The 26,075-nt window shown below is 42.1% G+C and overlaps 1 protein-coding gene across 4 annotated transcripts in view; it reads right to left on the bottom strand.

Annotated features, from left to right (window-relative positions):
- LOC121954181 (plexin-A1-like) overlaps positions 1 to 26,075 on the bottom strand; it is a 230,490-nt gene that overhangs the window by 73,113 nt on the left and 131,302 nt on the right. For all 4 annotated transcript variants that reach the window (XM_042501521.1, XM_042501533.1, XM_042501523.1 and 1 more), the window contains exon 9: positions 18,876 to 18,990. In XM_042501521.1, coding sequence (XP_042357455.1) covers positions 18,876 to 18,990 — 115 coding nt within the window. The remainder of the gene's footprint in view (positions 1 to 18,875; positions 18,991 to 26,075) is intronic.

Below are 26,075 nucleotides of genomic sequence, written 5' to 3'. Positions count from 1 at the left end.
AATTTAAACTATAACCTCCAAAAAAATCTCCTCCTTATCCTCCCTCTAGTCCAAAATATGCATCTAACAAGATCTATGTAAGAAGAGTGCAGAATAGCTTGAAGTTGACAGTGTGTCCTATCTAGTTGCAGAATAGGACAACATAATGACAAGTCAGAAAAGCTTAGGATAGTAAAACACCGACCAGATCCTTGTAAAATATTCACTGCATACCCTCGACTTCACTTCTTGTTGCAGCTTTTCCTTTAAGCAGATAGCTGGCTCACTGTCAGTGAATTTTTCTTTCCCCTCCTCTCCTCTGAGCTGTTGTACATTAGAAGCTACAGCGCGTCCCCGGGGCCTGAACACAATGCTGGAGTTTGTTCATTAGGCTGCTTAGCCCTGGCCTTGTGTGTCTGATCACACACAAACACATGCATAACACATAATGAGAGAGGGGAATACTATAGGAGGAAGAAACGGGCTACAGAAGACCTGGTGTATAATCAACTGGGGGGAAGGTGGGTGAGGGGAGGCAAAATGGATGGCTCTGAAGGACGGAGTGAGGTGGGGAATGGTGGAGGGAGGAAAAGGAAAAAAACTAGTATGAGAACAAGGAGGGGGACTGAAGGATGGTTGGAGAGAGAAGGAGGAAATGAAGGAAGTGGAGAGAGAAAAGAAAAGTGAAAAGGGTGTAATAAAAAGTGAAGGTAGAGTGGAGGGAAAAGAAGAGGAGGTGAGTTTAATTGGGAACAGAGCAAAGTGAAACGGGTGAGTCAGTGAGTTGCTGATGCAAGGAAAGGGAAAAAAGAAATGGTCAAAAGAAAAGACAAGAAACAGAGAAACAGAGCAACCAGAAGTATGAGGAAGAATACCTGGATCCCTCTTCACCTTTCTGTCTCTTTCCCCTCCACCCATCCCACCATCCATCCTACAGTCAAAAACCACGAAACAAAAGCCCCCCGACAACATCCTACTTAATTAACAGCCTGGGGCTTCAGACCACGCTTGATGGAGGGGGCCAGAGAAAGAAGAAGAAAGAGAGAGGAAAGCAGAGATTTATTTGCACTTGTGGCTTTTGAATTCCTCCCTCAATAAAATAGATGCTCATGTCAAAAGCTGTGGGTTCGCATTGTCAAAGGTGCCACGAGAGTATGAAAAAAAAGGCATGCAAGTTACCTTGTAGATACCGGTGTGTCAGAAGCTAGCATAGCCTCTAGCGCAAGCTGCAGCTAACCAATGTTTTATTCATCCGTCTATTGACTTTGTGTCAGCTCAGCTGTCTGATTGTCGTTTTCTCTGGCAGTCCTCTTTCCTTATAGTATCCCTTTCCTTCATTCAGTCCATGACTTGTCATCTCAAGGTATATAGCAATATGAAATCTAATAATAATGGGTTAAATGCAGTTGCAGTTGTCAGTTGGAGGTATACACCGATCAGCCAAAACAATAAACCAGTGGCAGGTGAGGTGAATAACATTGATCATCTCCCTACAATGCAACGTCCTGCTTGGGAAACCTGGCAGTCATGTCGATGCCACTTGACATGCACTACCCACCAAAACATCGCTGCAACCGATGGGCCCCATAATGAGAAAGATCCAGGTACTTTCAGACTCAGGAAATAGAGCGTTTTTTGCTTCATGTGCCACTGAGTAGCTCTCAAAGGAATGAACGGGACCCCGCCTTCATGCTCTTATCCAGGTTTTCTTAATTCATCCATGATTGGCAGCGCATCCTTAGAGTCCTGCGTGTTGTAAGCAATGGCACATCCCACACACTGGATTGGGAAACTTGGGGGCCAAGTCAACACATCGAGCTCTCTGCCATCCGGGAGTGCTAAGGCCATGAGGGTGTGTACTTGGTCTGCAACCATGTTGGGGTGGATGGTACTAACCAGTGGCATACACTGTTCATCCACTGTTCTGCTGGGGACAACAGGTTTCCCAGCAGAACACTGCATTGTAATAAGATGACCAATATTATTCTCCTAAATCGACAGTGGTTTCGATGTTGTGGCTGATTGGTATAAGTTGTTATTCATAGTAACCAGGAAACAGAAAAGAGTTTTCTAGAAAATATGTAAGAGAAGGTGTTGAATGTGAAAAAGTCAGGTGGCCTGCCACTTTATAAAATGAATCTGAATTCAAGCACTTTACATCAAAGACTTCTAAGTCTTACTATAGCAGCAAGACAAGCCAATTGCAAGTGAACCAGTTCATTGATGGCATGTTGCAAGAGTTCAGAAATCAAACTGTACAAAGCCCTGAATACTAGATCACACTGCATTTCAGTCAGAGTGGAAAGGGGTACTGGGAAAGAGATGGAGGTAGGTGGGAGGAGAATGGGGATATTGAGGAAAAGTGAGGAGAATAAAGAGAAAAGTGCTCTATGGAGAGAAACTATTTCATCAGTATTTGTGACAGGTGCCAAAACAGTTCAAAGCCGGCATTAGGGCTACAAAGTGCAGAGTACATTGAAACAATATTTCACTGGGGGGATTCGTTTGAAGCGGGAAGAGATCTTTTTTCTCTTTTTTCCTACTTCTCAGCTTTCACTTCATCTGTGAAAACGGATGCTGTGGTTTTCTTGGCCAGATGTGACACTTCAGGAGGACCAACAAGGGAGGAAAAGAGAGGGGTGTGTATGCGTGTGGATGATTGCAGATAATAGGTGAGCAGAGTTAGTTTATTTATCCATCAGTTAATATCTGATAGCAATTCAACAGAGGACTGAATGACGATTGTAGCTCCTCGCTACCCATAAATGCACCAGAGAAGGACCTGTTTTTGTACTGAACGGCAGCTCGCTTCATTATAAGGTTCATTTTGTCCACTGTGACTGGTAAGAGCCTTTTATAGTAAAGTTACATGTGCGCGTGAGGTGGAAATGATGTGTGAAGGAATGCACGCTACAGATGGTTTCTCTGCACCAGAACGCGGCACAAAAAACATCTGCTCTATTTTGTGATTTTGATCACTGTCTTTGCATTCTGATATCTTTATAAGCATTTTTTAACAGCAACAGATGTGGATACTGCTGCAGAAAACTGCCTTTTCCAAAGTTAAAATTCTTTGTTTTTGAGTGCACAAACAAAAATCAACCATTAACTACAAAATAAGCCCTCAAACCCAGACTTGGGCTGTTAAAGTGTGTATTTGTACCTGTGTTTTTGAGTATGTGAATGAGTGTATATGTTACAAAGTGTGTGTTTATGATGGCGAGCATCCAAGTCTCCAACTTCTGTTCAAAGCCAATTGCCCAGAGGGCTTTCCTTACCTCTCTGTGTTTGTTTTCCCTCAAAGGCCGCTGTTAGCTTTGCTGCCTAAGGCTAGCACAGCAGTTCCCATTTGTTAACAGTAAAGGAATATATAATTATGTAGATTATAAAGATGTATTGTATATATTAACTAGTTGAAAATTTCCTGCATACACAATAAGAGGAAATAGCTTCACTTTTTGATTGTACCTACTTCGAAAGTTTCTAGAGACAAAAATAAGCCAAAGCTATTATTATTCCTAACAAAAGTATTCTTACAATGCTTGACCTATATTTTTTGACATCTTACTGCCGACACCCAGATGCCAGTTTTGATTGAACGTCGCCATGAGCTTTCTCAAAGCAGAGCAGCTGTCGTTCTAGGTCAAGCCTGTTCTAAAATATTCCCTCCTTCATTTTCAATGCACTCTGATGTGTACCGCACCACCTTGTCCCACACCAAATGGAAAAAAGTAAAAGAAAAAAAATTAATAAAACAAGTGTTTGGCGGGTAGATGAGATAATCTCTACTCACCAGTGAGCAAAACACCTTTTAACATTCACCAAGAGCTGATACTGAGACAGTCGGCAGGCTAGTGTGTGTATGCGTGCAGATATGTAGAAGGTGAGAGATAAGAATCAAGACATACTGTAGACGGGGGTTGGGTCGAGAGAGAGCGAGTGGTTGGAGGATGAAGACGAAAGCAAGAGCGGGATGCTATATAAATAAATAAATGTATTAAAAAACCAAAAGACTTCTGAAGGCTTCGGCATAGCCTGACAAGATATAAATTAATAAAGCTCCAAAAACAGTGCGCATATGTAATGAGGCGAGTGTCTGGTCGTTTTTTTAGACCCCCCCCCCCAAACTCTCTCACCCCCCCTTTAAGTCCATCCATAATTAATTAGCTGCCTCTGTGATGTGGGGACTATAGATCAGGGAGGAGAAAAAATAACACGCTAAATAATGAAGTAAAGTGATATGGGGAGCCCATGGGAGAGATGAGATGGCATGGGTGGCCACAGAGGAGAGAGAGGGGCACAGTGGTACAAATAAGAGGGACAGTGTGTGTGTGTGTGTGTGTGTATGTCAGGGGCCTAACAAAGGAGCTATATGAAGAGTGTTGAATGCTCCCCCACCGCCTGTCTACATGCCCCCCAGGCCTTGTGACAGAGGTCTCATGAAGGAAACCAAAGAGCCGTCTGTAACTTTGAACTAAAGAGTCACATCTACTCCTTGTTACAATCCACTATACATTAATATTATATTACATTATATGACATTGGGTGGATCCTTTTATCCAAAGTAACGTACATGATGACATGATGTGTCATACGTTTTTGGCTGTGTGAAACTCCGGTGGGAATGAAGCCTCTAACCTTTTCAAGAACTCCCCATGAATAAATATAAAATGTCAGACCATGAGTCCATACTATAATCATGTCAAATACAGTCTTTGTGTGAGAATTGCAATGCTACAAATAAAGTTTTTCTCTGTCCACCAGCGATCTGTGTGCCTACGGAAGCTCTGAAGTGAGAAAAAAGTGTCAAGTGAGAAAAAAAAGTAGTAATCCCTTTTTTTCCCTCTTATCTACATTTTTTTCTCATGTTTTCTCTCCTGTATTTTTGACATAAGAATAGGTATAGAAAAGGTTTTGACAGAAAAGATTTTTTTTAAAACTTTTTTAGTGACTGTCTTTCTTTTGGCAAGACATTTATATAAATTAGAAATAATCTGCCATTAGTGTTAGCTATACTGCTACTAGCCATTAGCCCGCGAGCTAACGGCTAAAGATGTGACAGTAATGTTACATAAGTTGCTAAAAGCGAATATATAGTATGTGTCCTGTGTTTAGAGTACATAGAGAACATGCAACTCACCTGAAAGAAACATGAATGCTTTTAATCCTATTAATAACACACCACAATTGTGCACTCCAGCCTATAGTAGCCAAAATAAATAATACAACAAACACTAAGAAAAATGATCCTGACCAATACAAAATTCACCTAGTAAAACTTTTTTTTTTTTAAAGCAATCTGTTTCACAGATGACAAAAAACTTCCCAAAACTCTGAAAGATTATTTTGGCAAGACCTTTTTTTCCAACTTGTTCTTAAGTCATGAACAGTATAAATATATACTTCAGAGAAGAGGAAAAAATCAGTCTCATTCAGAGTGTGGTGAAATACTGTGAAAAACTTCAAATGCTACTTAATGTGACACCATTGTTGACAAAAGAGATCCCACAGATCAGTGGTTTGGTGTTATTTGGGTTGTTTGTGGGTTGCCATAAAATAGACATCCATTGTAAAATACTTCAAAGATAATGGAGGTGGAAATGTTTTTTTTAGAAATGCTTTCACAGCACGTTTATAGGGTAAACGGTTTTACAGTTCAAGAGTCTATGCTTGTTCAATCTAATTGAGCGTTTTAATATTTTTTAATAACTTAGCTGTTTTTAAGCTGAAAAACCATTTCAACATGTCATAGAGCTATGAAATTTTTAGATTGGAAGCATCCTTTTAAAATAATAATAATAATAATAACATACATTGCAGTAAAGGACACTATATGGGAAGTTTTATTGTGCGAAAGTGTTCAACCATATCAGCATAGTCTGCTACAAATCAGTCCTTAATTAATATAAACCATGTAATATCATGTCAAGGCAAGTCATACATCAAAATGTCAAAGCTAGGACTGCATATTCCCTATTTCCCTCCTCTGCCATGTACCAGCTGGCCAGCAGCCACATGTTTGCTTCAGTGTGTATTTGTGTGTATGTGCGCACTTCTTTGGACAAGTACCAGCCACAGGGATGAGAGGAACAAGACAAAAAAAGCCTACCCATTAAATCACTGTTAATAGAGATTAAAAGGAGTGCATGTAGGCGTGTCTTTATGTAAAATATAGGTTAAAATCTGCAAAATATTGTACACACATATACATATATATATATATTAATTATCCTACACAGGCTGCAGGGTGAGGAACATTCATGAAAGCATGTACGTATGTGTGTGTGACAAAGTGTGCGTGTACAGTGTGTGCACACAAAGTTGAGGCAGGCTCATTAGCAGGCAGAAACCAGAGAGATGTTCTGTGACCAACCAGACACTTACTGTTGGGAGGGAGGGAGACGGAGTGGATGAGAGGGAGAAAGAGAGAGAGAGTGAGTGAAACAACTTAATAAGGCAGCAACATGTAGAACAGTGCAGGAGCGAGGGAAGCGAAGGAAGAAAAGGGACTTTGAACCTTGAAAGGGACTGTGAGATTGTCCGCCCACGTCCTTCGTTTCCTTCGCAGAGTGGTGATGCAGTGAAGAAGAAATGGATAGAGGGAGAGGGAGAGGGGGAGAGAGAGAGAGATGAGGAGTAAATGAGAAAAGTGCGTGAGTGCAGAGGAATGAGGCAGCACAGAAAGAGTTTGAATTAAAGCGAGATGCAGGGGAACGTGTGACATGAATGTTATTCAGCTTGGATTATCAAAGTCTCACAGAGCAGGAGCTTGCCTGAATCTACCTACATATATGTTCCTCATATACACACATACACTCTCACAGTCTGTGCTTTGATGTACCACCCAGGCGCACATACATGTTGATTTCATCTCCTAATCCCTTATCCTTACAAGCAAGCTGCCAAACCTACACACTTTATCCCCTCGACATAGACGCCACAGTACGCTATAAAACAATAAAAAGCAGGAAATGTGTGAATGTTTTTTCAGAGTGTCTTCTTTTTTTTTCTCCTCATGGATTTTCATAGAGTAGGGTGGAAAGGGGGGGTGGGGGGACTCCTGGCACCCGGTTATCATTCTAACCCAGATATGTCAGCAGCGATCAAACCTTGTGCTTTTTAGCTTTTCAAAGACAAGACCTTGATTTCAGAGGTAGATTCGCTCTCCTGTCTGCTGCCGATGGCTGTTCTTGGCACACAGTATTTCAGCACTAAAGTACACTAAAACTGTCTTTTTTCTGTTGTCATCAAAAAGAGGTGGACATACAGAACAAAATGCTCTAAAGCAACCAGCAACCTCTGGGGCTGACATATGAAGCCAAATCAGAAGCGCTAAAAACTGCAGTTCATCTAATGTCCACTAGAGGCTGGCTCTGAGAGCGAGTCAATTCCCACTTCCCAAAGACACCCATGTTAAAATGCCCCCCTTTTTTTGCCCATCATTGACAGGGCAGTTATAGCATAAAAGGGGAAGAGAGAGGGAATGACATGCAGCAAATGGCTGAGGTTGGAATCGAACCTGCAGCTGCTGCATTAAGTACATAGCCTTTGTAGACGGGCGCCTGCTCTACGATGAGAGCTCTCAGGCACAACATGTCCAATTCCACAGCAGAAATGAACTTGTTTACAGTCTGGTAACTCCCCCGTTTAATTTTTGTTAAGGCTTTAAGTCATGCATAACCGAGGGCATGGCCACTTGAGAGACAGGCTGCCTGCGAAGCGTGGCTACCATCTATGAGTCAGATGCACCCAATCCAAACCATCAAAATATGACCCGAGGCTTCAAAACAGGAGTCCACAAACCAATGACTGACATCATGGCAGCAAATTCCATTATTTCCATAAGTCTATGGTCCAAACTCGCATTTAGTATGCCAATTTGCTTGACAATCAACTCTCTGCAATTATTGGTACACAATTTACTTTTTTTTAATCCCCATGTTTTAAAATATTTGTCTTCAAGAGTGGAAACATTTACTGACAATTTGCAATTCAACAATGTGCAGACAGTCATTTTTTTATGTAGCTAGTTAGACATAGTTAACTATTTATCTGCAGTATTCCTTCAGAAAAAGCAACCAGATGAACAAGCACAAAAACACAGATTTGTGCCACTAAGAAAACAAACAGAACAGAAGTTTCCGTTTCACCAGGTCACAAACATGACCTGAGCCACAGTCTATCCCACTGTGCTGAGAGCATATTGCCTTATTCACACTTCCCAGTCTTTTTCAGTAGCTGCCTGTTACTAAACAACCTACTTTGGCTGGATGTGCCTCAGCAAAGCTATGATACATAAATTAGCAGCATAAAATTATGTGTCACAATTTACTCAAAGAACAAGTTGTGTAACACAATACCAGTGAATAAAACTCTTGCTACTGCCAGCTTTTTTTTCTCCACAGCGACACCATATAATTCATCGCTTTTGCCCATTTTCATCTTTAACTCAGTTTGGCAGAGAAAAAGCAAGTGAACGCCTCAGCTTCGGTGTGTCGTCTATGGGAACAATTATGCTGTCAGCCACCGGAGGGAAAATAGCACCTAAGAAATTAAAAATTACTTTTTTTCTGGATCTGTGAGGTGCTTTGTATTTGAAAATAATGTGAAATCTTTATGTGGTGGGGAAAATTAGCCCATTTTCTGGTCTTTAAGGCACTAAATACATACTCAAAAACTTAGTGATACTGAACGCTCTACTGGCACCCGGGTCCATCTCCATGTCACCAAAGCTTGTATGTCTCTGGCCATCTTGGGTTTCCGCAGGAGGGCAATTGTGTCAGTTAAATGGAGGATAGAATAAAAATCAGTGCAGACCACTTTGCTGAAACAACACTGTGAAAAGCTCCACACAACAGAGACAGTTAGCTGCTCTTGTGAGATTGGATGGCGCAGCACGCTACAGGTTTTTTTTTTCTCCCCCTCTCTCTTTCTCTCCAGCCTTTCCATCCCAGCAGGCGGTCCCTGTTTCTCAATCACACTCACTCTCCTCAGCTCTGCCTGCACTTCCGAGTTTGTTTTTCCTTCTACTCACTTTGCAGTGTTATTCATTTGTCTCCAACTGCCATCATCTCTTTCTCTCAGTGACGCTGCATTTATCTCTTCCTCTCTCTGACACACACGAGGGTTGATGGTGAGAATGCAATATTCATCTGTGTTCACCATTAGCTGGGCTGACTGTGAGGGCTGCGGAAATGAAGATTTAATACAGCCTGAATAATTAAACCGCAGAGACCTGTCACTGACACATTGACACACACACACACACACACACACACACACACACACACACACACACACAAGCGTGCACAGACACAAACATTTGACTTGTGCATGGGCCTAGTGCATAATGCATCTATCATGTCATCATATTCCTGTGCACGTGCATTTGTGTGAATATTTGTTTCTTGTTAGCTAATTCATCAAGCTCATGTAAGGCTGTGCGATATGGTTACAATAAAATATCGCATTATTTTTTAGCTATATCACTATAGACCATATAGATATGTCCATATTTTGAAATCTCCTCTAAACTACTATAGATGACTAAAACACAAAATTTTTACATGAACTACAAAAAAATAAATCAAGTAGCTGCTGTCATAATAAAATTAAAGTACTGTTATAATTAAATAGATCAAAGCAGCAGCAATGGTGCTTTTATTTTGAAGCACCTGGCATGTCTCTGGCTGGAAGTGTTGATGTTGTCTTTAGCAGTTAGTGTTAAATTAAACCGTTACAGCGTCGTTTCATGCTAATGTGAAGTCACCTTTTTTCTCCATCAACTAAAGATCCAGATGGTCAGGAGGATCCGTTGATGTAAACCGCTAGAAACACTGAACTAAAACACTAGAACACTGAAAGCAGTGTCTCGTTACAAAAAGTGCAATTCTGGTGCCGCTCATCGCAGTTGGGTATCTTACTAGAGTGGCCGTCGCAAATATGAGAATGGCCATATCTGAAGCCAGTGTTTGGTTTGTCCGTTCTGGGCTACTGTAGAAACATGGCAGTGCAACATGTCGATCTCTATAAACTACAGGCCATATAGATATAGTAGATATAAACAACTTACTCTAAGTTAAGGAAAACAAAAAAAATCTTATTTTTAGGTGATTTTTAACATAAAAATGTAACAATTGTATCATATTTCCATTTCTTCCAACATATCCCCCTAAAACTTACGCACTGGTCCTTTAAGTTTGCCAGCACTAAGCTCAACTGCTTCATATTTTCTCAATGTCATTTAAGGATTAACACTCTTTGACCAATTAAACCAAAAAAGTGTCCTTCAAATCTGCATAAATGTAAAGCAAGCTGCATTTTCTAAACTCCACCCTCTCCCATAAATATAACTCTGCCGTCCTTGTGTAGTTGTCCACTAAGCACTCTTCTTAGGGTATAACAGACTGCTCTCTCCACAGTGTCTCCCAGCCAGGGCGACCCACCCTCCCTGCCTTCTGTTGGGGAGGAATTGATGCACAATGTGAAGAGGTTTCAACAGTAAGAGAGGGAATTTTAAGGAAAGCTTCTGAAAAAACACAAGGAAGAGCTGGAGGAGAGGGGGAAAAAAGGAAGATAAGCTGTGGGACGATGAGGCTAAAAATAGCCAGCGAGAGAAAGAGAGATGAAACAGCTGCATGCATATGTGACAGACTGTGCATGTGTGTTAGCCTGCAAACACATCTGTGTGTGTATGTGCACGACAACTGCATCTAGGGACAAAATCCACATCTCTCCTGCGATTTCCGCTCCGTGATACAAACAGTATGATCGTGTGGGAAGCACACACGCAGGAGTACAGCGTGACTGAGGGGCTGAATTACATTACCACGACTAAAAAAAAACACTCCCTCAATTCACCTCATTGTTCTCCATTAACAAATTAGAGGATTGTACAAGAGAGTTTGCCAAAACACCTGATACAATCTCACTCTGATTTCCCCGAGGTGGAAACATGATTATTGACTCTTGGAAAAGTTTCCTGAGAAAGCCTACGAAAACGGGGAGGATTGTCAGAAGCAGTCTGAACAGCTACGGGAGCTCTGCTGCAACCAAACCAAGGGTTAAACGCTGGGCGATCCCGGCCCCACTAAGATCCATCTGGCAAAGAAAGCATGTGGTTACTTCACCCTGTCGCCTCCACTTCCTCTACATGTTCCTTCAATTTCTCCTTCTCTCTCCCTTCAACCGAGGGTTGCATTTGGAAAATAAACTGCGTCACTCTGAATGTAATCTGCAGCTTGTTACTGCCAGACTTCTCTCCTCGCCTCCCTGCCCTTCTCTTTGTTTCTTCCTTGACTTTTTCTTCCTTCTCTTCTATCTCTGTTTACATCTGGTCTCAATTACAGCACCTCTGTCCATCTTTGGTTTGTCTTTATATAACAAATGAAGCACAGGAAAGACCGCATTGTTTCAGAGAACTGCCTGAGAGATACTGCATCCTACCTCCACCCATTTTCTCATTCATATGTTCCCTCTTCCAGCATTGTTTATTTTTTATTAAATATGGCTTGGGGCACAAACTCTCTTAATATCAGGCAGAAACACATGTGTGTCCAGCTAAGAGCTAACTGATTTGCACTTTGCTAGTAAGACCAGGGTTCCTTTAGCTGAAGGCAAGTTAGATTTAAGACTTTTAAAGACTTTTTTCTAATGCCACTTTTTTTTATTGTAGCAAAACAAATTTAATAAATTGGTGCAGTTAATGCACAGGGCATTTGTTAAATAACATATATAAAAAAGAAAGAAAATCATACTTCCGATGTCTAAGCATTTTCAAGAATTTTGAAAGATTGGTTAAAGAAATTTTAGCACAAATTTAGGCCTTATTTTTAGATTAATGAATTCAATACCTTTTGAGACTTTTTAAGGATCCGCATGAACCATGAGTGAGATGAAAAGGACTAAAAATTACTGAGTTACTGAGAGATGGTGGAGGAGGGAGGGCCAGATGGACGAGAGTGGAGTCTGCAGATTGTGACAGTGGGCAGAAAAAGGCGACAGACCTACCCAAACATGATCTGGGTGAAGCCATGGCGTAGGAAGAGGAGAGGGGGTAGGATGAGAAAAGGAGATATTGGTAACTGATAAAGACACCAGGAAGAAGAGAAGGAAGAGTGGAAAAAGGAAAGGATGGATATTATTCAACCACTCCCCCTCACCAACCTCCCCCCTCCTCCACATGCCCCCTGCGGCCCCGTGCTGCTGGTTGTGCTTCGTCCTGATAAGAACCAGTGACAGTCACACACACGCTAAAGCAGTATGGGCAAACACACACGTATATCCATGCACACAGCGAGGCCCCTCAAGCGGCCTTGGCCCTACAGTCTGTGGGATGTCCTTCTTTTGGAGTGTGTGTGTGTGTGTGTGTGTGTGTGTGTGTGTGTGTGTGTGTGTATGTTCTGCTCAGTGTCTGAGTACCAGCCAGGGTAAACACAGTGTGCCAGAATGTCACGGTCTAGGGCCTTCACACCTCCATCACAAATAACCCTTTCAGCCATGGAGAGTGTGTGTGCGTGCTTTTGTGCATGTGTATGTGTGCGCGCATGTGTGTGCATATGTAAGTCTGTGCGAATGTCTGTGTATGTGTGTGTGTGTGACGGGAGGAGAAAGGCAGAGAGTGAGCATGTGTTTCTGTGACTGTTTAAGAATGTGTGGGTAGGCTGTGTGCTATAAGTGTATGTGCTTGGTTAAGGGTGTGAGAGAGAGACAGCACTTGAGAAAATATATTCATGTGTATTGTTATGCTTTGCTCCAAGTGCAGCCTATATCGAGTCTCTCTTATTAACGCAGCGTCTAGGGATGATGCGTCATATGCTAACATTACATCTGTGTAATTGGCAACAGACAGCAGAGCTTATGTGTGAATACGTGAGCACAACTGCAGTCACACTTTGATCGCGCACATGCTTCTCTGTACTGCGTGCCTTCAGTTTGTATTCATTTTCAGTGTATTAAGAAAGGCATAGTCCAACATTATTTGCTTTCTTGCCAAAAAGTTAGATAAGAAGGCTGATACCACTTTCATATCTGTGGGGTGAATATGAAGCTACAGCAAGAGACCTGTAGGTTTAGTTTAGCACAAAGACTGTAGACAGGAGGAAACTGTTACCTGGGTCTGTTCAAGGTATAAAAATCCACCTTTACATGCCTCTGAAGCTCACTAATTAACACATCATATCCATGACCCTGGACAGGAAAGCAAATATGTGTATTTCCCCAAATGTAAAACTATTTCTTTAAAAGGTTTCATGCACACAACCACACAGGTAGGAGGAAGAGAAAGATGCATGCAAAGAAGGGACAGGAGGAGGTCAAGGAGTGGAAGGTGTTGATTTTGTAAAAGAGTGAAAAATTCATCACAGGAGCTGCACATTCCACAGTGCACAGAAGTGGAAGACACTTAGCCCTTTTGCATACACATGTGGTGACTAGGCCTGACTTGGTTTAACTCGTGGGTGTATTAAGAGACCTAGCGTTGGAAGCAGGACCTTGTTTTTCCTATGAAGGTGCATGAAGTAAAATTAATCATTTTGTAGGGATTGTGATGCTCAAAAAATGCATCCATTGATTTACAGACATCTTTTGCCCAATGTAAGTCTGTGGGAGAAAGTCTTTTTGGGCCCAATGGCATCACGTGACAGACTCAGGAGTTGTAATTCCAGTTTTTGGCTATTACAACAACTGGCTTCAAAGCCCAGCACACTTCCTGGGGCCCTGGCATCAGCTCAGCCCAGCAGGTGGGACCTAATTGATGATACGTTTTTCTTAAGTGGATGACATATAAAAGCAGTGCCTTGCTTAGCGCTTTACTATAGCACTTTGCAACTGTTGTCGGTAGCCAGGCTGTTGTTATAGTTTCATAGTAATCATTCCTGAATGATAAAGAAGCCCATCTGATGACACCTCAACCCGCTTGAAGGCGGTCGGGCAGAAATGGTCTATCTCTGGTGCAAACCTGATGCAAATCAAAACAGTATTGTTTGATTTGGTATGGCCAAGAGTACCAATGGAAAACCCCCAACTGATGAGAAAGCTACTGTGACTTAATAGATGTAAAGACACAACATGCCATCTGGATTACATCAAAAATGAATTGCAAGGCATCATACTGTTTATAATGGCTGCATCCTGACAGAAAGTGAAGTTTGGAAGTAAATCTAAACCACTCAACCAAATTTGGAAGATTTTTTTAGATTTTGTAAGTGATGCCCATCACTTACAAAATCATCAAATCATACAAATCATCACAGATTTTTCCTCAGTTCTGCCCTAAACCCAACCTAAACAATACCAGCACTGTTTAAAAGTACGTCTGTTGTATGTTAAGTTGAAACTCAAAATGACGAATAAAAGAGTGGAGCAGAGAAAGAGAGAAATAAAATTGGGAAATGTGACAGCCAAGGAGTTAAGGAAGGCGCTGTACCCACAAATCTCAATCAAGTGAACCGCTGCCTTGATTGCTCGAGTGAGACTGAGCCTTTGCTCTGCAGCAAAACAAACACGTAAGCATGTCTTAACATAGCTGAGCCCAACCACCCCGAACCTTGCCTGGCACTCATCAAGGCTTTGGCTCAGAATAGCATTTTCTCTTCAGGGGTGTGCAAGGAGAAAGGAGGGAGAGCAGGAAGAGAAAGAAGTGGAGAAAAATAGGATGAAAATGGCAATCAAGCAAGTTCCTTGAAAAAGAAAAGAAAACAGAGGATGAGAGGAGCAGATATACTACATGAATAAAGGAACAACACAGCAAGAGGACATGCTTTCCGTCTTCCTCTCTCACCAGCTTTTTTTGTTTTTATTATAAAGTAACTCTTACTCCTCTCCTGCAATTTTACGCCCGGTCGCTCCTTAATTCGAGAATTTGTTTGTTGTGCCATTGGAGGCATTGTTGATTCATGCATATTTGATTTGCAAATGTCACTCATTATATTTATTTCCTCCCCGCTTCCTCTGTCTACCCATTTCTTTCCCTCTATTTCCTCTCTATCTTGACACAGTCTGTTCACAAAAACAGACAATACTTTCACTCCTTGGTTGGCTTGTTTAATACATTTTTTGTTGGATTTTATTTCTTTTAACCGACTTTTTTTTGTTGCCTAACGAAACATATTCGATATGATGTAAGTTGGTCAAACAAATTAAAGATGGATGAGGCTGCACTGGTTGTGCGAGAGGGAGAACAGAAAATAAAGCAGGGAGGGGGAAAAAAAAAAGAAAAAAGTCCTTGTCGGTAACACACCGATCCTCTGGGTTGCCATGGTAACACAAGATTCAGATACCGACGGAGATGAGACTGAAAACATTTGAAGAGGAAAAAATGAAGAATAAAGCGGAGGAACATTTGATGTTCAACTGTCACATGTTTTATATTCAGAATGAGGACACTGGTGTTTACTGATTTTTATTATTATAGTATAGTTATAACTATTCATATTTAAGGTTTTAATTTTTCAAGGTAGTAAAGAAATGGAAGAGAGAGAGTTGATCATCTTAGTATAAAAAAGGAAACTTCACAAATGCAAAGTTCAGCTGTTTAAGAGATAGATCCAATTTTTTTAAAATGGGGTGGTATCTGCTGACAGTATATAGAAACAGAAGATGTCAGTCAGCCAGATTGGAGAATCTATTGCCGTGGAGGGGTGAGCAAAAAAATACTTTTAGCCACCTAAAAAAAGTCCCACCTTAAAAAAAACAAAAATAAAGCTATTATATCGAAATTGAAAATAAAGCTATTAAATCATTCTCTTCAAAGCCACATTTCACTGAGAAAAATAGTGATTAAACATTGCTGAACACAGGAGCTGCTGGTCTACTCATGCTTCAAACAGTTAGTTTGTTTGTGTTATTGTGTATTTGAAAAGGTTACTTTGGATTCACCAAAGTCACACAATAACACAAACTAACTAAATAATCAAGGTAGCGGCAGACGAGCGACTCCTGTGTTCAGTGAGCTAAAATGACTGTTTCTCTCGATGGAGTCTGGTGGCTTTGACATGAGCATAGATGGGGAAATGGAGCTGTTAACAGCTTCTCTGTTTGAACAGACTGTCTGACAGAAAGGTTAAGTAGTGAAAATACACTCAACATAGCATCCACTTGAAGCGATGACTTTTTTTTTTTTTGAGGTGGCTAAAAATATGTGTTGTTGATGACTCCTCCAAAGTAGTACGTTGCTAGGCTTCCAGACTAGACTTCAGCTTGCTTCTTCAAACCGAGAGTGTGCTGACTGACATCTAATGTATGTAATACACTGAATATGGATAAGAACCCCATATAACCCCACTTTAAAAAAATCCAAACTATCCCTTTAACTTTGGTCTTGGTCCCAATACATGAGGACTCAGACCAGCTGGTCCAATATTTTCTCTTTGCTCTCCCGTCTGCACAACACAACACTGCTCAGACCACACAGCCAGACGTGAGGAGCAGCCACCTCTCAACCCTGTGTGAAAACTTCTATCTGGCCTTTGATCGCGGTCTGAACATGAGTCTTATTTAATCCTGTCTACTGTGTTCTTTTGCAGCAGGGAGCAGCAAAGGTCTGAGTGAGTGTCGGCTATCAGGAGAGACCATTTCACTCTTATGTTAAACACTGCTATTTGTATTCAGAGTTAAGCTACAGCACGGCAAAAAGGATCGTTTGAGGTCTAAATTAAGGGTGTGAGCACACACACGCATGCACACGCACGCACGTGCACGCACACACACACACACACACACACACACACACACACACACACACACACACACACACACACACACACACACACACACACACACGTCCCTGATGGCATGCCAACCCATTCCCACTCTACCAGCAGATAAAGAGGCAAAACCATAAGGTATTAAGGCAGAGAGGCACATTTCTGTCCTCCTTCTCCCTTCTTTAACTATATATAATCCACACACAAGGTGAAGAAGAAGGATGAGAAATAAATGGGGTGAATGAGCATCAAAGTGGTGAAGGATGGGGTGCAGAGAGGGAGAGAGATGTTAGAGGAGAAGGATAAGTCTAGCCTACAGGAAGAGCTGTACTTGTTGGGGCATTGAGAGCGCAACTAATGGATATGGCAGCTAGGAGAAGGATGATGAATGACTCTGTGTATGTGTGTGTGCGCGCGTGCTTGTCACTGTCAAAATGTTTACACTTTTGTGCATGAAAGACACAAAGTATAGTAGCTGTGTGTCCGTGTGTGTCTGTGTGTGCGTGTGTGTGACAGTGCAGATGATGGATTTTCTACTGGAGCATGTGGTCGGTGGTTTCTTGGGCAGACGAGGTGACAGGAGAGGTCTCTCTGTCCACATGCCACTGTCAGCCGGACTGTCTGTCCCTTCTCACTCCCTGCTGCCTCTCTCACTCTTCCACTCTCTCAATCTCCATGTCTCCTTTATCCATTTCTCTCCCTCCCTTTGTCCTGCTGTTTTTGTTCTTCCTGGTTTTAACCAAGCTTCTAACTCAAAACATACTGCACCAAAAGCACATTTTTACATCATCGTGCCTCAGAAACTGTAACTTATCAGCATGTGGACAGACCTTCCACTATCTGATATCAAAAAGTCCTCTTCTCTTGTCGTTTATCAATATCACCATGTAGTTTTTATGTTTACTTGTGCATCCTGCTTTCCTTCGATTTTCCTTTCGTCACTGCAGGCCTTTCCTGTTTATCCATCCGTTGCCCCTCTGGCCCCTCTCAGCTCAGAGTGTGCTAGCCAGCGCTCTCCCCATGTCTTGCAGATGGGCGCACTAATCCGCTAACATTAGCTCCGTGAGGCGTGAAGGCTGGGCCCGTGTGTTGTTTTGGATGGGCATGGCGGCTGTGACTTAGCATGCTAGTGTTTGGGATTCTACACAGCTCCGGTTGAGAGAAGAGATAAAGAGGAAAGTAATTGGATAAAGGTTGACCAATTAATAAAGGCCGGTGATTCAGGCTGGCCAACAAGGAGGGGGGATTTAATCTGCATAGAGATAACGCAGAGAGTCAGACCACAAACACAAGGAGATAGCATGGGGTTGTGTGTACGCGTGTGTGTATTTGTGCTTTTATGTGTGCGAGGCATCAGTTAGATAAAGAACAGGCATGACTGTCAGTCACCTGGGAGTGCAGTGGATTTACATACATAAGTCTATTGAGAAGATGTGCATTTTTTCTGTGCCTCTTAATATATGCAAGCCTGTGTCTGGTGTTTATGAAGAGAGAGCGAAAGAAAAAACACAATGAAAACATTGCATGGCTGTGTGTCCATCACTAATATCCTCGTATACACTCCAGCAGTTGACAAACACTTGTTATGCCTCGCATGTTGCCCGCTGTGGCCGCCACTCTGCACGATTGATATTAGCTTTTATGCTAATGCAGCATTTGGCTATGTAAGAACAAGGCAGTATTTCCATAGACAGTCATTCATCCCGGCCTGCTTATGGCCTTATGGGCCACGACAGAATTATTGCTGCACAGTACACAAGCTGTTGTCACTGTGCCAAGAGCTGCTATTACACATACAGACAGCAGACACACACAGCGGGGTGATGTGAGGAAACCCTGAGGCGAAAGCCACAGAAGGTGTGAGGGTAAAGGTGCGTGTGCGGCTGAGTGCAATTTGTGCCTATGTTGCTAAAATTTGAGATTGCATGTGGGAGAAAAGGCTTTCATTGCATGATCTGCCACACTATATGTGAGAAAAAGAGGTTATATCAAGAGGAGCTATTGCAGACGTGCTCAAATCTTTTGTTTTAAAATTACATTCAGCAAAACTATATAAAAAAATCAAATCTCTTGAGCTACATTTTGAATTTATCCCACACTTACATCAAGGGGAATACCCATGAAATTGAATCAGGGCTATAAGAATGTTGTCAAATTAAAGCAATATGAAACTGTCCTCAGCACGACTCTTACCTCAGAGATGTTGACGCGTCCCTCCTGGAAAGAGCAGTCGTTGGCATTCTGGGTGCACATGTGGCGGTACTTGCACCAGTGGCATGGGAACGAGCCGTTTACACAGGAGAGGCAGCTAAAACAGAGACAGATGAGAGGAGACGGTTAGGAAGTTAGCAGGGTCACCTGCTTTCCAAGTCTAAATTATTTATCTTACTGCGTCAATGCTTCATTTGACAAAGCATGACAGCAAAAAGCAAGACAGAATGGTGGTGGTGTCATGCTGTAAAATTTATTAAAAAAGAGTTACTGACTTTAAACCAGTAATATCTTGTACTGTATGTGTTAACCAAACTAATAAACTGGTTAGAAGAGGTCATTATATTTTATTAAATCTGTTCCAATGTCATCTCCTCCGTATGTGAGTGCACCGACATAAGGGATTGCTTTGGTTTCTTTTCAGATGCCTTTCACAAATATTTAAACCTATAAACCCTGAAAGAAATTGCTGTGAAAAAATTAAATGAGCAGCTCGATAAGCAATGTTCCATAAACCACAAGAAATTAATAGATTTAGAAAATTATTCATAAAAAAACTGTCTGGAAAAACTATACTTATCACAACTACATATTCAAAATTATTAGAATATTTTAAGCACTTTTTACAGGTAATTTCCTTGTTTTTTTTTACTTCTTCAATTTTTTTTTTGTTTGTTTGGGGGTTTTTTTGCAATTTTTCAGGTAATTTTCTTGTATGTTTAACAAATTTCTTGCTAATTTTTGGATCATTTCTTCTGTTGTTACTTTTTGCCTTCTGCCCATGTTTTTGAAAGAAATCAAGCCAATTTGCTCTGGTTTCAAAGGGTTGAGCCAGTCTCAGGGAATATAAAGTGGACTTTTGGGGGTGTTTGAATTAGAGCTCTGTCATATTTATTTGATAATATATAAAAGGTAACACGATATAGGCCTGTTTTTACAGTGCAAAGTCAGGTTTTTAATCAGACTGGCCCAAAACTGCTGCCGTGGATCTGGCTCGGGTCAAGCTTCGAGCTTAAGACACTGTGCGCTTTCATGTAGGGCTGGACTGGACTTTTTTGGACCTGATCAGAGTTAAGATGAGCAATTTCATATTGAAATCTCAACCTCTCCACTCGTTCTTTGTCTACTTTGTCACCAGCTTTTCACAGCACAAGCAGGTGTTTACATATAAAGAGTATGGGGAGGATTAAAAAGAAGGGCAAAGGAAGTATTTAGGGAAAAACGGTACTGACTGTGATACAGAAGGATCTATTAAAATGTCGATACCTGTCCTACTGTAGTCTTTGTTTTTTAAATCTTTACTCGCAATTTTTTTCTCAGACTTCCTTCCTTTCACCGTCTCGTGGCTATTTATCAGCCAATGTCAAGTTTGGATTTTTCCCACCCTGTCTGGAATCCTCTTTTCTTCCTCTCACCTTCAGTCCTATCTATCAACTGTCTTAACCTCTTTCTCCCCCTCACTTCCCTCATTCATCACTCTCCGCTCGCTTGTAACTGCCCGTCGCTTCTGTATGTCCAATGATCTTCCTCCCAATCGGCCTACTCTGCATATATTTCCCCCACTCTTCTCCCTCTTTCCATACCTCTGCTGCATCCCTCTCTCCATCCATTCAGCCCTGAGCCTTTCTTTCTGTCACTCCGTCTCTGCCGCTCTCACTCTATCTATCCCTTTCATTCGCCGCCTCCTCATTTTAAAAAGCCCCCCCCCCCCCCTCGTTCTTTGTCTAAAGCTCTCTTTCATCCGTGGGGCTAAGAGCGCTCCACCATTTTAAATTCACCTGCTTTAGCCGAGGCGAGGTGCAGACAGACAGGCTGAAAGGGAAAGATGGGAAAAAGAAGAGAGGGAAGGAGAGAGGGAGAGATCAAAAGCAGGTGGATTTCCCTCAGAGAGGTTTAGACGCCAGGTATCGTGGGAGAGAGAGGGGGGAGAAAATAGGGAGGGGGGGAGTGTAGCCCGCGGGGCTCTGCATGGGAGTCTCACGGGAGAGGGAGGAAACGTTAGGTTGCAAGTTGGGAAGTGACTGTGTGTGTGTATGAGTGTGTGTGTGTGTGTGTGTGTGTGTGTGTGTGTGTGTGTGTGTCTGTGTGTCACATCTAAGGGGACCTGCGGAGGAGAGCCAGACAGGTTCAAGTATGCAGTTTATCAACACAGCTTCATGTTATTGGTCCTCTTTCAGCCCCAGAGACATACTACGCTACTTGGTATCTCATTTATGTGCGCGGCATTATCTAATGTAACCGTTATGAGCTCACAAATAAAATTGTTTCATTTTATTACAAAGCATACAGGGTTTTTTTCTGTGTGACTCATTTAGCTATCACGGTTTGTGGGAGCATATGGTTTATTGGGAAAATATAATAAAATACTACATTTAATACAGTCAAGGTAAGCAAGTCTGGATCCATAACAATAAAAAGAGCGGGTGCTTAACATACAGGCTGATTTGTATTCAACCGCATTTGCCAGGTGTGAATTTGCGCGTGTGTCTGAACTGCTATGAGCTCTCGACGAGCTCACGAGTGTGTTTTAACCCCTGTGTAAAATGCCAGCAGCCCTTCCCCTCATCTGCGTGAAAAATGAAGGCTTTAACTCTTGAGCTCTGAGATGCAGCCCATATACGATTCCATCAAACCCTGACGTGGATTCATTTGGATCAATTAGGGCCGCTCGTTTGTCAGGTGCATGCTTTAAGTGATCGTTTCCAGCCCGGACCCCTCCTTTTTAGCGAGATCAGAGGCTGGAGCTTAATTCAATCCCACTGCCGCTTTAATTGACCAATTTAGCATTGTGCTGAGAGAAGCTGTCCATTTAGAATGAGGGATGTGCGGCTGTGGAAATAACAGGCCTCTTAATACCACACAGGAGCAAATAGGAGATTTGTCAGTGCTGCCGACAAATGGAGGGAAAGCGATTAGGCTATGCTAGGATAGGTTAGCATACAGTGCACAGACTCAAACAGCAGAAGTGGGGGGGGTTGAGCTTAATGTTTTGTCTCAAGTGAGTGGGTAAGAAACAGAAGAAAGAGTGTCAAAACTGGACAAAAGAGCAGATGACATTATTGATGCAAGACAAATGAACACGTGGCAAGTTAGCCAAGCTCGATGGTGTTTGTTAGCCTGGCAACAATTGCTAGTTTGAATGTCAAAAAGATTTTTTTTTTTTGTTGGGGGCCCACCAACGGAACAGCTCTCATCAAAATACAGTAAAACACCAACTCAACACAGCAGGCAACCAGAGCCAAGCAGAGAACAGTACAATGTATAGTTAGTAGTTCACCCCCGTCAACACATCTGTCACTGAGCCCTCATAATAATCATTTTTATCCCAGCTTTTATCTTTTATTCGTGTCAAATCAACCTTGTTAGTGTACCAGTGACTGAAATAACGAGCAAAATATCAGCAGGTAACCGCTGCCAACTTCCCTTGACTTTTATGATTACGGCCTTTGAAATAAAAGACGGTGCCATTATGTGTGCCACCCAAGGCCAGTGGTGGGCCCTGTATGACAACCCCCTACTGCTCGCTCTTTGGTTCCTCCAAGTAACCAGGGCCCCCCTGTCAGGAGCTGCCTTAGGATCTCCAAACCCCTCTTTTAGCCTTGGTGCACACCCTTTTAAGGTAAAGCCCACCCAGGGCCATTTGTGGGCATTTAATAATTCTCTTGTCCAGGGGTGGGCTCCCTTTTTTCAGACCCCCCAGCATCTCCCTATTCCTTCTTCCTGTCACTCGCCATCGCCCTTAGCCACTCGGAGGCTTTGAGCGGCTGCAGACACGCTCCCCGTATGGCCACGCTCATCATGCTAATTTAATCCGTACATATTCAGATGCTAATCGAGCTGCACTAGCTTACTGTTTTTTCAGGGCGCAACACAATGGGCTATGATTTCCTCCTCTCTCCTCTCCTCAGTCAGTTTGGAGTTCTAAATACAATCGGCTCTCCTAGTGAGGCGCGTTTGACACTCCTGCACTTGGCAAAATGAGTTATTTATTGGCTCCTATTCATTTCAAAGAAGTGGAGGTGAATAATTTAATGGTCCTCCAGAAGAGTCTATCCCATCATTACTGGATCCCTTTAAAATCTAAAGGGGGTTAATATAACACAGTGTTCATGCACATCCTTTTATTAGTGTAAGTCTGAGTGTTTAGTTTACAGAAAAAGAGTGCAATCAGAAGTGGAAAACGTCTTGAAGACAAAAAGCCTCAAATTCGTTGCATAATTCTTCTACATCTTCTACTGCACTCATTTTCTATGTTTTACCGCAGATCCACCGCTTTTTACATTTCTCTCCATCAAAGAAAACTGTACTCTCTTCTTCCTTGCACTTTTTCTCCCAATTACTGTAAGAGCACCCTCAATCACACAACAAATGACCCAGTCACTGACCGAGCCGCATTAAGCATAGCGAGAAAAGGTGCTTCAAATGGCCTTATACAGACATTTAAACCACAATTCATTTCCAGCCTATCTTCTCGATCTTTAATAAATGGGGGGCTGCGGAATGAGAAAAAGCGTATGGAAATATTTAATTAAGGAGCAATCATGGCCGTGGGTGATTTTCTATTTCAATCTCGGCAACCCTTAAACTGAAACAGTGGGAATTCTAATTAGATTAATACCACTATGCAAATTTATGGCATTTTTGAAAAGGCAAGGGCCACGACGTAATCAGTTGAGTAAATAAGCAGGAGGGGTGTGTTTTTTTTCGGGGATGGAGGATTGAGTGTAAACTATTAAGAAACATGATGGGGGGATTCAAATATCCCCGTATCGTGTAGCTGTTACATTTAAACCAAAGCATGTCCAATGATTCACTGTATTGAGGATGAGACATAAGAGCACATTTTAATAGACTGTTACAGAGCACAAGAGATCTGGTAAATGTAATAAGGTTTTGGTATACAAATTAATATATGTTATAACTCTGTTATGTATGGCCCGTTGGACGAGAAGATGCCTGTGAAACATAAACAACTGTTTCAACACATCATCAATATTCTATGCTTCAAATTGTGGAAGACAAGATGTGCCATGGCTATAAAACAGACCGCCATTGACAGCGATATGATCATTAGACAGATACATGCAGAACTTCAAAGGAGGATTTTGAGAAAATTCAACGTATTCAACTTGTATAGCTGTATCTGTTTCTGCTTCATATGGATATGTGCTATATACATATACGCCGTAAATGTGTACAAGCAGTACATTTGTTGTTGTACTTATTCACTTTATTGTCTTACTAATTTCTGTATGTAATTTTTTGGTTGTTGTTGTTTTTTGTTACTCTTTGTATTATACAACTTAGACATCATAGGCCATTCTAAGCCAGCTGGGGTGGGGAGGGGAGGGAAGAGTTAGACAAAAGGTTAACTTTCCTTGAGGACTATCAATACCCACAAAATCTGTAAAATGCATGGACAAACATGAATGAGATGTGTTGTAGAAATGATTTATTATTGAAACTATATGAAAATGTTATCACAAAAAAATGAATCAGCTCCTTCCTTTGCACATACAGGACATCTGACATGGACTCAAAGACAGTTCTCTGTCATAATGTATGATGCCACATTTGCACTATGGTATTTTATCACTTTGGGTATGATATCCTTTTGTTTTGTTTCGTTCTGTTGTAATGTTACTTCAAAGCCTATTTAAATAGTTGAGACTGCAAAAATAGACGGCGCAGCTGATGAGTATCGTTTCTGCTCGGAAATTTCTGCATGTTTTCAGAACATGTGCATCCCTCATTGTGTAAAAGCCTGCAGCATTTGAGTTTAAGCCCATTAGAGAAAGACTTGGCTTTGTAAAGAATGACCAAGCATCCTGGAAACAGGGGCCATGCGTGTGGCCGCACGGACCTGAAGTCATTACGCCAACAACATTACCAGTCTGATCTCATCAGACGCCACACACTGACGTCTGCGGGGCACAGCGGGTATGCGAGGCCGGAGTGCCAGCTCCAAATGGGGTTCTTATCTCAGCATCTATCGTCGCCATCAGTCGCCGCCGAAGATGCAACGTGCCATATCTGTAACTTCATTAAACGTGTCCATTACATCACTCGGAGGCTGTATTAGATCAGCCCAGGGAGCGGATTTAATCAGACTTCATTGGGGTAATATCTTCAAATGGGCGACTCTCTTGTCTGCGTCACTTCTGATACATTTCTTACACTGTGTGAGATCATTGCCATATTAAAATCTTAAATGTGACATCGCATTTTAATACATTCATTAGAGGACAGTTACTTTTTTTTTTTAACTGGGTGTTTTCTATTTAAGCATGAAGCAATTTGTACTCACAGGATTTACATCTGACGCAAGATGTACCCAAGGCAGTAAAAGGCACTGGGAGTTACAGCAAACATCACGGTGTCCTTATGGGACATGAATTAACTGGGAGTTTACATTGTAAACCACCACACCCTTAACCAGCTGAGCTAATCATCACTGCTCTGGCAGGGGATTTTTCTGTGTGAGAGCAGGGAGACGGGGGTAGCTAGGTTAAAGGTCACAGTAACGGATTAGGTGTCCGGGACGTTCAGAGCTTCAATGATCTGTAAGCGACAGAGCGGAGAGAGGTGTGGCTGTGTATGTCTATGTGTATGTGTGTTTGCGGACAATCCTCGGAGGAGGCTCATCTAACATCCAGAGGGAAGCCAGGATGGAGCCCTGCGGTACCCCAGGGGCCTCTGAGCCATCTGCTGCCCCTAGGCTAATACCCCAACAGACGTTTCTGCCTCCCCTGGATCAGCCATGGATGGACAGGAGGGAGGGTATCATGTGGGGCGGGGCGGAGGAGTTGGAGGATTCTTTTACCCCAGCAGGGTGCATCGGGCTCATGCTAGGCCTGACCTAGGGGTGTGGCTCGATGGGTGGTGGAGATTTTCAGCAGAAGGTGGATTAGGAGAGGGAGTGGAAAGCTGAGGGCATCTGGAGGGTGAAGGAGACTAACTCATCGAAATAGGCACAAGGCTTCACTCCCTATATTACATCATCACAGTATTTGACTTTGTCTTTCTTGTGTAAATAAGTACCATGGTGAGTACTGAGTGCTCAGAAAAGCTGGAAGTATTTGTTTTATAAAGCGGAGAGGAGGCATAAAAGTGGTTAGAGTGTGTGATTGGGAGGCATTACAGCAGACCATGGCGTAATGAATTAATCATTGAAGTATCATT

Source organism: Plectropomus leopardus, chromosome 2, assembly GCF_008729295.1.
Source record: "Plectropomus leopardus isolate mb chromosome 2, YSFRI_Pleo_2.0, whole genome shotgun sequence".
In the NCBI taxonomy this organism is placed as follows: Eukaryota; Metazoa; Chordata; class Actinopteri; order Perciformes; family Serranidae; genus Plectropomus; species Plectropomus leopardus.
Note: the sequence above shows the minus strand (reverse complement) of the source record. Positions and strands in the feature narration are given on the sequence as shown.